Source organism: Takifugu flavidus, chromosome 8 (genome assembly GCF_003711565.1).
Source record: "Takifugu flavidus isolate HTHZ2018 chromosome 8, ASM371156v2, whole genome shotgun sequence".
Taxonomy (NCBI): Eukaryota; Metazoa; Chordata; class Actinopteri; order Tetraodontiformes; family Tetraodontidae; genus Takifugu; species Takifugu flavidus.
In genome coordinates, this window is record NC_079527.1 from 479452 (window position 1) to 492500 (window position 13049).

Here is a 13049-nt window from a genome sequence, read left to right on the forward strand (position 1 = left end):
GTTGGGATGGGATCTAAAAGACACGTGGTAGTGAAGACTTCGTTTCGTTTCGTTTTCTCCCACTTATCCGGATCCGGGTCACGGGGGCAGCAGCTTCAGGAGGGATGCCCAGACAGCTCTCTCCCCAGCCACTTCCATCAGCTCTTCCGAGGGAACCCCCAGCCGCTCCCAAGCCAGGCGAGAGATGTAATCTCTCCACCTAGTCCACCTAGGAGCAGCGGTTCTACTCCGAGCCCCTCCCGGATGTCCGAGCTTCTCACCCTATCTCTAAGGCTAAGCCCGGCCACCCTGCAGAGGAAACTCATTTCAGCTGCTTGTATCCGCGATCTCGTTCTTTTGGTCATCACCCAGCGTTGACGGCCATAGGTGAGGACTGGGACATAGATCGACCGGTAAATCGAGAGCTTTGCCTTCCGGCTCAGCTCCTTCTTCACCATGACGGATCGGTTAAGCGCCTGCATCACTGCTGACGCTGCTCCGATCCGCCTGTCGATCTCCCGTTCCATCCTACCCTCACTCGTGAACAAGATCCCGAGATACTTGAACTCCTCCACCTGGGGCAAGACCTCCTCCCCAACCCAGAGAAAGCACTCTACCTTTTTCTGAGCGAGGACCATGGACTCTGACTTGGAGGTGCTGATCCGCATCCCTGCCGCTTCACACTCGGTCGCGAACCGTCCCAGCATTTGTTGGAGGTCCCTGTTCGATGGCGCCAGAAGAACTACCTCATCCGCAAAAAGCAGCGACAAGATCTTCCGCCCACCGAACTCGACACCCTCTACTCCCCGGCTGCGCCTAGAAATTCTGTCCATAAAAGTTATAAACAGAACCGTTGACAAAGGGCAGCTCTGGCGGAGTCCAACCCTCGCTGGGAACAGGTCTGACTTATAACCGGCTATCCGGACCAAACTCCTGCTCCTTTGGTACAGGGAGTGGACGGCCCTTATCAAGGGATCTTCCACTCCATACTCCCGGAGCACCCCCCACAGGATGCTCCTGGGGACCCGGTCATAAGCCATTTCCAGGTCCACAAAACACATGTGGACTGGTTGGGCAAACTCCCAACTCCCCTCAAGCACCCCAGCAAGGGTAAAGAGCTGATCTGTGGTTCCACAACCGGGGCGAAACCCGCATTGTTCCTCCTCGATCAGAGGTTCGACTATCAGTCTAATCCTCTTTTCCAGCACCCTGGCATAGACTTTCCCAGGGAGGCTGAGGAGTGTGATCCCCTTATAGTTGGAACACACCCTCTGGTCCCCACTCTTAAAAATAGGGACCACCACCCCGGTCTGCCAATCCAAGGGCACTGCCCCCGATGTCCACGCAATGTTGCAGAGGCGTGTCAACCAGGACAGCCCTACAACATCTAGGGCTGTCCTCAGAAAAATATATAGGGCTGAAGGAGTTTAAGGGCTCGTTGGAGAATCTGTATGTTCCCACAGTCAGCACATCTGGTGATGGTCCAGTTGTTGGGATGGCCGGGTTAGCTTTTTCTCTGATAGCTAGAACTTTATCAGCGAAGAAGCTCATGAAGTCTTCATCACTAAGGGAAGAAGGGATACGTGGATCTAAAACACTTGGTTAATTTGGCCACAGTGCTGAAAAGAAACCTGGGGTTGTTCTTATTTTCCTCAATTAAAGAAGAAAAATAAGTGTTCTAGCTTTACGGAGGGCCTTTTTGTAAACTAATAGACTGTCTTTCCAGGCTGCATGATAGCTATATATTTTACAAGAATGCCACTTCCTTTCTAGTCTGCGCACTTTCTGCTTGAGGGTCCTAATATGTGAGTTATACCAGGGGGCACACCTCCTCTGATTTACTATTTTCTTTTTCAGGGGGGCAACAGAATCAAGCGTGATTCTCAGTGAGGTTGCTGCACCTTCAGCAATAGAGTCAACCTCAGCAGGGCTAAGATTATAATGACTGATCCCTGGGGTAACACACAGTGGTCCTGGGATTAGCACAGGGATCGCTTCCTTAAACTTAGCTACAGCATTATCTGAAAGACATCTGCTATAGTAAGACTTTGTTCTGAGCATAGAAGAATCCTTAATCATTAATGTAAAAGTGATCAAAGAATGGTCTGACAGGACTGGGTTCTGAGGGAACACTGACACATGTTTCACCTCAACACCATAAATCAGAACTAGATCTAGGGTATGGTTGAAGCTATGAGTTGGTTGGTTTATCTGCTGGAGGAAACCAACTGACTCAAGTAATGAAATGAAGCCATTTCTAAAGCTGTCATTTACAATGTCTACATGGATATTAAAGTCTCCAATGATAATGACTTTGTCCGTTCTAAGGACCAAGTCAGATAAGAAATCAGAGAACTCAGACAGGAACTCTGAATGTGGCCCAGCAGGGGGCCGATATACAACTACAAACAGAAGTGGCTTTTCTGCCTTCCAGTTCAGATGGGTGATGCCAAGAGTCAGGCTTTCAAATGAACTGGAACCATATTTTGGTCTAGGATTAATTAATAACTTGGAGTGATAGATTGCTGGTACTCCCCCTCCTCGACTAGTAACACGAGGAATATGATAATTAAGATGGGTAGGAGGAGTAGATTCATTTAAGCTAACATCAAATTGTCCACCAAGGCCAGGACTTTCTGGGACATTCCAGGACTCACAACCAATTCACATCCCACCAAAACACCAAAACCATGAAACATGCGACCACCATAGGATGATCTACATAAACTTAGGAGATGGTGATGAAGACAAGTATTGAGTACCATCAGCAGGTCATTGAACAGGAAGACTTCTCTCTGGTGGACGCCGCTCCTCTGACCTCGGTTTGGATCAGGAACCTCAAACAGCTGACAGCAGCACACCAACCTACGGTGAGGCATGGAGAGCACCTAGGAGACACACACGAGTCCAGTGAAGGTTCTTCATTATGCAACTTCAGCTCGGGGTTGATGGGAGACCTCTTACAGGCTTCTTGCCGACGACCATCCTCTCCACAGCCTGGACCTGTGAGACGTGGTCATCGTTGGTCCTCAGCTCCCATTTCTGGATTCTTCCATAGATGGCCACCAGCAGGTCTCTGGGGATGTCCTGACCGTTATCAACCCCTGAGGGAAACACAGGGTGTATGTGAGGACCTGGAGCTTCCTCTGGCTGCTCATCCTGCAGACATCCTACTCCTACGTCCACAACCACGGCCCCACACATATACTGTACATGTTCAATACTTCAGTAGTGGGTGATCAGCTGGTGACATCTACTCGCCAACGGTTACCTTTTAGCTCCCGTCTATAATGTTTCCTCTCAAATGTTGCTAAAGTAAGTCAGCGCTGAAGTCAACCCACCTCGCAGGTTCTTGATGAAGTCCTCCAGCTTCATCTTTCTCTCAGGCTTAATGTTGGGACTGTACATATCTGTGTTGAGGAGGATGATGGCAAAGGCCAGGATGAAGATGGTATCTGGGTTCTGGAACTGCCGAATCAGCACAGGGTTACACACACAGTACCGCTGGCTGAGGAGAGGAAGGAGAGGAAGCGAGCTCTGAATGAAGCACCACAGCTACAACTAAGTTTAAACTGTTTTTCCAAAACTTCTTGTGACATCCCCAAACCCTCAAAGCAGACACAGCCAACACATTGAAGTGGAGAAGAGAACATTGTCGGCCAAGTCTTTCCGTTCAGCACCTGAAAGCCTCTACCAGTCGCTCCACCCGCTGAGCTTCACCCTGGACTTTAATCTGAGCCTGGAACTTCCTCAGAGCATCATCCAGGTCCATCCCAGAGAAGTCCATCTCATCCAGAACACAGCTGTGGACAGACACCACCGTCAGTGCAGGCCACCACTCAGGAAAAGACCTCAAACCAGCCAGGTCTTGGACTCACGTGAGGACGTCCTTATTGAACTGTTGCCGGCTTCCCAGAAACTCTCCAATCATCTGTCTGCTCAGTCCTTTTCTCTCCAGGATGAATCGAGCGATGCCCACTGGTGTGTCGGACACAAAGCCCCTCTCTATCAGGTACTGGATTCCCTTTTCTGGCTTCCTATGGTTGAAATTTGATTTAATCATTTAGTATAACTGCTTAGTCACTGGAGAATGGATGGAAGGATGGATGAGTAATGGATGGTTAGATGGGTGGATGGATGATGGATGCAGCCAGGGGGTGTTTGAAACTCTTTGGCCTCGAGCATCTTTGTGTGCAAGAACAGGCAGAAACATCATGGACACACTCGTACTTGTTGAAGAGGTTGAGTCCGATGCGGTACTGCCGCCGCTGCACCACATCGTTGTTGAAGGCAGGTGAGTCCCAGCTGTGGCGGGTCTCTCGCTGATAAGTCTGTTTCCCCAGCGTGGCCCCCCCCAGGGGCTCCCGGAGGCTGTCCCGGGACGAGGAACCGGAGCTGCAGTTGTTGACGGTGGTGTCATCGTTGGAGTTGGTGGTGGTAGAGTTGACGCTCTCGTTGTCTCCGTCCGAGCAGAGCAGGTGGTGGTGGTGGAGGTGCGGATGGTGGGGATGGTGCTGCTGGTGCTGCTGGACCTCAATGTTGTGGAGCATGGAGGAGGAGGAGGACAGAGGGGAGGGCGTGAGCGGCGGTGGCAACGGGGAGAGGGGCGTAAGCGGCGGAATCGGGGAAGGCAGCGGGGAGGAAGGAGGTTCTGGGTAATGGTGAGGGTGGTGGTGGTGCTGTTGGTGGTGCAGGTGATGGTAATGGTGCTGGGCAAAGTGGTGAGTGTGCTGGACATAAGGGCCACTGCCGTGAATGTGGTGCATGTGCATCACGTGAGGCTGGTTGTACTGTGGTTGGTGGTGGAGGATGGTGGGCAGGTGAGGGATGGGAGAGGTCTGAGGGTGGGTGTGGGTGTGTTGGAATGCTTGAGGAAGCGGGTGAGTGGGCAGGGTCCGAGCTGAAGGCATTGGTAAGGGGACACTGGTGGGGCTTCGAGTCTGTCCCTGTGCAGTGGCAACAGAGCGGCCATTTGGTTTGTGTTTGATGGTTCCCTGTGGGGAGTCAGCTTCACTGCTTCCTCCCCCTCCTCCCCCTTCTCGCTCGTCCTCGCCACTCTCTCCATCCCCACCCACTGTCCTCCTTGTCCTGTCTCCACCTCCTCGCTCAACCCCTGAGGGATCTTGTTCGTAGACCAGGCGTCCGATGGAACCGCGCTCTGACCTGAAGACGGAAGCGTGAAAGATTTGGTGAGAAGAGATCAGCGATTCTGGTCTCTGTAGAAGCTCTCTGATTGGCTGTACTGACCTGTCACTCATGTCCACTGAGCTGTCACTGGGGGGTTCAATGGTCAACACAGGGAGGTGTCCTCCACCTCCCCCTCCTCCACCCGTCCTGCCTCTGTACTCTCCTCGACACTCTGTGCAGGGGGTGCTGCTCCTTCTGCTTCCGATGCTGCCTCCTTCTGTCTCCCTGCTGTCCTCTCTCCCCCCCGAACCAACTCCCACTCCACCTCCTGCTCCCCAGTATTCTGTGTCGGAGCTGGAGGCAGGGCGGGACAGTGGCGAGGAGGACGGGCGGGAGAGTGGCGAGGAGGGGAGGCAACCCTCATCCATGTAGAGGGTGACATCACTGAAGGAGGTGGCAGTGCTGTCCTCATGCATGGCGTTGCCTCCCCCCACACCCCCTCTGCCCCCAGCTCCTCCCACACGTCCTGCCAAGCGCCGGGAAGACGGGTTTGTGTTTCGCCAGGAACACTCTCTGTAATCTTCGTCCTCATCTTCCTCCTCCTCCTCTTCCTCCTCTTCTTCCTCCCCCTCCTCATCCTCCTCCTCCTCTTCTTCCTCCCCCTCGCCTCCTACTTCCTGTGAATCTTCACGGCCAGATTGGCAGGTGAGGGAGTCATCCATGGAGTCGGCCAGCGATTTCACCTGCAGGACGAAGGAGGCGCAGATGTCAGCTACATCGTCTTGTGAATCACCTCCGCGTGGATCACCTCCACAGGATTTCACGCGAATCACAAAAAAACATCAACACGTACCTGTTTAGAAAAGGAGTCGTCCATGTCTGCTGCTTCACTGCAGCCCTGCAGGCCCGCTGACCCTTGACCCTGAGGTTGGCGCTCGTCAAACGAGTACTGGACCAGACCAGAACAAACAGGGGTCACTCCTGCCACATTTTCATTCACAGGTTATTAACATGGAAACATGTTTACCTGCATCCTCATGTTGGACAAGATGATGCGGCGCGTCATCCTGCTCTCAGAGGCGGAGCTGCGAAGCCTCTCAAAGTTCTTGTTCATGCGGTACTGCCTGAACGCCGTCTGGATGGTCCTCGCCGCTCGCCGGGACACAAACGGCCCCCCGTACTTCCTCTCCAGCATCTCCACCTATCAGCAACCATTCCCAGTAAAGACACATTTTATTTTGGAATCCTTTCCTCAGACAGAAACATGGTTTGATATTTAGCGAACGCGGTGGCATCTGAAACAGCCTTTGATCGGCTGAGTTTGAGTTGACTCTCCAACATCAGGAACTTTCCTAGTTCCTGGGCTGGTTACAGCAGGAAACACTGCAGCTGTTTGTACCTTCTTGTCCTGGAGGTCTGTTGAGAGCTCATAGCTGTCAGAGAGAGCTTTGCAGCGTTTGCTCTCTTCCTCCTCTTGCTTGCGGAGCGCCAGACTGGCTGGCTGGTGTCGGCTGCGCTGAGCCCAGGCGAGGCTTGCCGGGCTGGGGGGCGAGATGGGGGAGCTGCCCTGTGGTGAAGCGGACGGAGGCAGATGATTAATCAGTGAGGTGAGTTTGCAGACTTTGAAAAAGGGAGCTCGAGCAGACGTCCTGACACGGCAGATTTAATAATGTTGGTGTTGGGAGCAGCAGGAGGCACCGGATCCCAGATCTGACCTTCACCAAGGTCCTCCGAAGCACAACAGACTTTTGGATCACAGCCGAGCCCACAGAGACACAACTATGATGAAAAAATAAACTGGCCGACGACACGGCTGACCTTCAAAGAGAGGGGGCGAGTTTCTGAGACCACAAACACTGTTTTACTGGTTTCACCCCAGTGATCAGGAAGTTGCTGGCTCAATTCTCAGCACATGTACTCTACATACCATACACGTGCACCTGAAGTCTTGGTGAATGAACACGCCTGATGAGGTGCTCAGTGTGAGGAGTTTTCAGGTGTAGAGAAGATGAGCTGTACCTGTGTGTGTGTGTGCAAGGCTCCCGGGGGCCGGCTGATGGAGGCTGAGCTGTACGGGTCACAGGGGCTCGAGAGGGGGCTGTTGCTGTAGCGATAGAATGGAGGCTGGTGGCCGAAGGACGAGTCGGGAAACGTGAGCGCCTCCGGACACTGAGGGTCGCTCTCCACGCTGTCAAAAGACACATGAAGATAAACATCAAACAATCTTTTCAATATTTTACACAAAATCAGTGTCGTTTTTTGTTTTGTGCGGAAGATTGAAGCAGCACCCTGCAGACGGAGGAGAACCCCAGAAGATCTGAGCTCCCAGGGAACTGTGACCACGGAGTCAGACCGTAGTTAGCCTGTTAGCCTCATGGCTTGTGTGGTCAGGTGATGCACAGCTACCCCCAGGCTCCTCAAACAATCAGCTTCCCCTGAGCAGCCACCAAGAGATTTCAGGTTTCACCGTCAACGAATATGGTCGTCATGGAGGAGTCTCCAGGAAAAAAAGGGAGAAAAGGTAGGTCTGGACACAGAACATCTGCCCAGCTGTGAAGCATTGTGTTGAAGGCATTTCACGGGTAGAGGCAAGACTGAAGAACCTCTACTGGAACACTGCACCACCCATAGACCACAGCAGCATCGAGGCAGCAGCACTGCAGCTCTCAAGAAGCAGGGCCAAATGGTAACATCACCATGGCAACCGAGGACTGCCTCGTAACCACTCAGGTGTCTGGACCAAATATAAGAGCAGTGTTGATTCAGCCATTCACACACTGGTTTTGTGGGTGCCCACGACACGGGGTTAGGGTAAGCAGCTCTCGGTGACGGTGAAGTCAGCCTGGCCGAAACCTCAGCTGGATTACAAACCAGTCTAAAACCAGTCTAAAACCAGCCTAAAACCAGCCTAAAACCAGTCTAAAACCAGTCTAAAACCAGCCTAAAACCAGCCTAAAACCAGTCTAAAACCAGTCTAAAACCAGCCTAAAACCAGCCTAAAACCAGTCTAAAACCAGCCTAAAACCAGCCTAAAACCAGTTTAAACCCAGTCAACGCTGATCAAACCGCCTGAAGAGTCAAAGCCAGAATTTCCAGAAACGGCTGATCTTCAGCCACGGCAGTGAACACACACACACACACACACACACACACACACACACACACACACACACACACACACACCAGGAGCCACTGAGGAGAAGACCAGTGTGTGATCAGCAGGAGAAAAAAAAGCTGTGAACCTGAAACACTAATATTGGTGCACGTACACGTGCACGCACACACATAAGACAGGATGGTGACTCATAACCCACAGCAGTGTGTGTGTAGGTGTGCACAGTTTGCAGGAGTGGGTGTGTAGTGTGTGTTGGTGGGAGAGAGGGAGAGAGAGGAAGAGAAGAAGAGTGAGAGGAAGATATATAGAGAGAGAGGGAGGAGAGCGGGAGGAGAGAGAGAGGCTTTGATTATGATGCATTTACACCCTAAACATAGATTTGAGTGGCATGGGCCATCTATCTATCTATCTATCTATCTATCTATCTATCTATCTATCTATCTATCTATCTATCTATCTATCTATCCTTCCTCCCTTTCCCCCTTCCTTCCTTCCTTCCTTCCTTCCTTCCTTCCTTCCTTCCTTCCTTCCTTCCTTCCTTCCTTCTTTACTGCCTCCCTCCCTTCTGTCCTTCCTCCCTCTCCTCATTCCTTCCTTCCTCCCTCCCTCCCTTCCTCCCTCTCCTCCTTCCTTCTTTCCTCCCTCCCTCCCTCCCTCCCTCCGTCCTCCCTCCCTCCCTCCCTTCTGTCCTTCCTTCCTTCCTTTCTTCCTTCCTTCCTTCCTTCCTCCCTCTGCTGCAGGGTCCATCTGGGGGTTGCGTTTGATTCATCTGCAGGGTCCATCTGAGGGGGTGCGTTTGATTCGTCCCCCAGCTGCAGGGTCCATTTGAGGGGTGCGTTTGATTCATCCCCCAGCTGCAGGGTCCATCTGGGGGGTGCGTTTGATTCACCCCCCAGCTGTGCCCAGAGACAACAGAGCACCTCGGTCAAACTCCGGGTGACTCTGACTCGACCTTCTCAACTTCTTTACCTGCTGCTCATTCTGTTTCACTTCTCTCCAAACATGAAGAGAAGATGTGAGCTGAACAGGATTTTTCTGATTGCTTATAACCAGGTGTAATAACAGTAGTAAATAATTCCTCGGACAGGTGCCATCCTCTGACATCATCAGAAATGTCTCCCTCGTGTCGTTTGTCCACTGCTGGAATTGATTATTAAGCTGTGAACGTCATCTGGAAACCTGACCTGATCAAAGGTAATTAAGGAGAGTCCTAAAACAAGAGCAACAAATACGCCTGTGATGCATGAGAGCTTCTGGTGGACACAATCGAGGTTGATCGTTGACGAGCGGAGCAGGAGGAGTGGGTGGAGCAGGAGGAGTGGGAGGAGCAGAACTGGGCGGAGCAGAAGGAGCAGGAAGAGTGGGAGGAGCAGGAGGAGTGGGTGGAGCAGGAGTGGGCGGAGCAGGAGGAGCATGAAAAGTGGGAGGAGCTGGAGGAGTTGGTGGAGCAGGAGTGGGCGGAGCAGGAGGAGCAGGAAAAGTGGGAGGAGCTGGAGGAGTTGGTGGAGCAGGAGTGGGCGGAGCAGGAGGAGCAGGGAGAGTGGGAGGAGCAGGAGGAGTGGGTGGATCAGGAGTGGGCGGAACAGGAGTGGGCGAAGCAGGAAAAATGGGAGGAGCATGAGTGGGTGGAGCAGGAAGAGTGAGAGGAGCATGAGTGGGCAGAGCAAGAAGAGTGGGAGGAGCAGGAGGAGTGGGTGGAGCAGGAGGAGAGGGAGGAGGAGGAGTGGGTAAAGAAGGAGAGGGTGGAGCAGGAAGAGTGGGTGGAGCAGGAGCAGGAGGAGTGGGTAAAGCAGGAAGAGTGGGCGGAGCAGGAGGAGTAGGTGGTGCAGGAGTGGGCGGAGCAGGGGGAACAGGGCCACTTTCAAATGAACCCTCAGCTAAATTTTTAATGAATTTCTGAATCTATAATCTATAATTACAGCACTCTAAACATAAAGGTCAATGCTCAAGGTCACCAGAGACAGCGACAAAAACCTTGAAAACCTTGTTATTACACTATTATAGCATGTTTGACGCTTCATGCTTGACCAAAGCGGCGCCCTTATCTGAGCGTCTGAGCTAGCTGACCTAGCTAGTTGACCTAGCTAGTTGACCTAGCTAGCTGCTCTAGCTAGCTGAGCATGACGTGACTGCTGCCATGTTGACTGACATCAGTGTTTCACAAACAATCTGACCAGGAGCTGCTGATGACTTTAAACATGTTTCCAGTGTTCTGTCTGGACACAGCACAGCAAGAACGACAGGAAGCGAGTCTTCCAGGGAGGAGGAGGAAGAGGGGAGGAGGAAGGGAGGAGGAGGAAGGGAGGAGGAGGAAGGGAGGAGGAGGCACCGAGAAGGAACACATGCTAGGACAAACAGGAAGTGAGGATGAAGCAATGTGACACAACAGGCAGCGAGTCCCAGCGGGACGAGGTCAGTCAGGCTGACACCAGTACATGAGGAGGAGGAGGAGGAGGAGGAGGAGGAGGAGGAGGAGGAGGAGCAGGAGGAAGAGGAGGAGCAGGAAGAGGTTCTGTTTGGTTCCTGATCACCAGAATCTCCACAACAGCGCTGGATGAGAAGGAACTCCGGGAATCTTTGATTTAACCTGGAGCCACCACGGCTCCCCAGGGGGATCCAGGGGATCTAAGGGGGATCCAGGGGATCCTTAGCAATCATCATTCAGTTATCCTGACTGTTTGTCAGGATTCTGATAGTCTGTTTGGAATCGTCCTGCTAAAAAGTTACATTTACATTCATTTTTCAAAAATGCCCCAAACTCGAATCAATTTTTTACACGTGGCCTTAATTCTCCCCTCTGGGGACGGGGCTTATGGTCCCCAACGTCTCTGTGGCCCATGAACGCGCTGGGGGGTCAGGATGGGACCGAGAACACCCAGGAGATCCACCTGTAGGTCTGAGGGACGCCCCCCCCCAGCTTTACTTACAGACCCAGAGGCATTCTGGGAAAAGTATGCAGCTTGTTGAAGCAGAGCGCCGCGTGTTGTGGAGAATTTCAGTGTGTTTTCTGGTGCCGACAGTCCAAACAGGCGCCACATGGCAGTGGGGCCCGAGGCGAGGAGCCGCTCTTCGCAGCGCCGCATATGTGTCATCGCCGCCACCTCGCTCTCGCCTCTCCCCCTGCAGATGGTCATGGCTCCTCTGCATGATACACGCGTGTTTCCTGTGTCCAAGCACGCGGGAAGGACCCGAGACCAGAGTTTAGCCACCATTGTTGGAGCATTGTCACTGTTGCCACGGCAACACTCTGCAGAGGCCCGACCCACATCAACGCACCCACAGTCATAGCTGGCTTCTGTTTCTGCCGCTATGCCGTCCAAGACAACATTAGTCCCGTTCTGAGCTGAAGTGGACCCTGGCTGAACCGGACTCGCTCCGTTCTCAGCCCGCCGCAGCCGCCGCCGCCCTGAGTCGTCACCTGATGCTTCCTGATGCTCCTCAGCTGTGATGAAGCCAGGCAGCTCCTCCTCTCGGACATCTCCGAGCATAACGCTCACGTCCAGATCAGCGGGCGGGCTCTAATGGGACGGGACACGGACTCCGACTGGCCCCACATCAGATCTGGAGCTAACGAGGTTGGACAGCTGGTCCCGGTCGGACAGATGAGACATGGCAGAGAGACGCATGAATCAGGGGTTTGAGTGCCGACAGCGAGCTGACAGGCGACCCAGAACGGACCTTGACCACCAACACAAACACACAGTGGGGGGGGGGGGACACCAGTAATAACCAGCCAAGGGACAGAATCCAGAGGAACCATGGAACTGGACACACGATGGCTCTCCAGATCCGGCAGTTCAGCACTTTGCTGGGTCACACAGCAGGTTCTTGTCTAACATTTGTTCTGAGCACCATCCTGGTTCTGGAATGGCCCCAAGCTGTGACGTGAGGGACTTCAATGGAGACGCATCAGGGTCCAGGCCCAGTAGGTCCAAAAGGGCGTGTGACTAGATGAGTGTTCGAGTTTACTGAATGGTCTGACGGACCCACAAAAGCAATGCTAACATGCTAATATACAATGCTAACATGCTAATATCATTCCAGATAGAGCCAAATATGAGGCAGACGACTAGCCTCCTCCCGACTAGCCTCATCCCGACTAGCCTCCTCCTGACTAGCCTCCTCCCGACAAGCCTCCTCCTGACTAGCCTCCTCCCGACGAGCCTCCTCCCAACAAGCCTCCTCCCGACTAGCCTCCTCCCGACTAGCCTCCTCTCGACTAGCCTCTTCCCGACTAGCCTCCTCCCGACTAGCCTCCTCCGACTAGCCTCCTCCCGACAAGCCTCCTCCGACTAGCCTCCTCCCGACTAGCCTCCTCCGACTAGCCTCCTCTCGACTAGCCTCTTCCCGACTAGCCTCCTCCCGACAAGCCTCCTCCGACTAGCCTCCTCCCGACTAGCCTCCTCCGACTAGCCTCCTCCCGACTAGCCTCCTCACGTCTCTCCTTCAACATGAAGAATCTTGTTGCACATGCTTAACAAATGGAGACATAGCACATTTACATGCTAAGCTATCAATAAAAGTAGGCAAATAAACTCATCTGCCGCTACACACAGAAAGTCCTGAATTAGGAGAGTTTTTCTGTCATGTTGTTGTCATGTTTTTGTCACGTTTTTACTGTGTTTTTGTCATGTTTTTACTGTGTTTTGTCATGTTTTTGCTGTGTTTTTGTCATGTTGTTGCTGTGTTTTTGCTGTGTTGTTGTCATGTTTTTGTCATGTTTCAGTAGTATTTGGCAGACGCTCGATGGTGGAGGCTGGCTCATCTTCATACATCGCTGCTGTCATGTTGGGAGCTATAAATAAATACTCTCACTCTCTTAGTGGCA

The 13049-nt window shown here is 52.7% G+C and overlaps 1 protein-coding gene across 1 annotated transcript in view; it reads right to left on the bottom strand.

The window, feature by feature from the left end:
- The window catches only part of LOC130530285 (IQ motif and SEC7 domain-containing protein 2-like), a 59286-nt gene that overhangs the window by 9902 nt on the left and 36335 nt on the right, over positions 1-13049 (bottom strand). The window contains exons 3-13 of the mRNA XM_057041317.1: positions 7126-7294; positions 6506-6673; positions 6134-6307; positions 5960-6055; positions 5227-5849; positions 4210-5142; positions 3858-4016; positions 3660-3782; positions 3321-3487; positions 2944-3083; positions 2742-2867 (exon numbers count right to left, since the gene is read on the bottom strand). Coding sequence (XP_056897297.1) covers positions 2742-2867; positions 2944-3083; positions 3321-3487; positions 3660-3782; positions 3858-4016; positions 4210-5142; positions 5227-5849; positions 5960-6055; positions 6134-6307; positions 6506-6673; positions 7126-7294 — 2878 coding nt within the window. The remainder of the gene's footprint in view (positions 1-2741; positions 2868-2943; positions 3084-3320; positions 3488-3659; positions 3783-3857; positions 4017-4209; positions 5143-5226; positions 5850-5959; positions 6056-6133; positions 6308-6505; positions 6674-7125; positions 7295-13049) is intronic.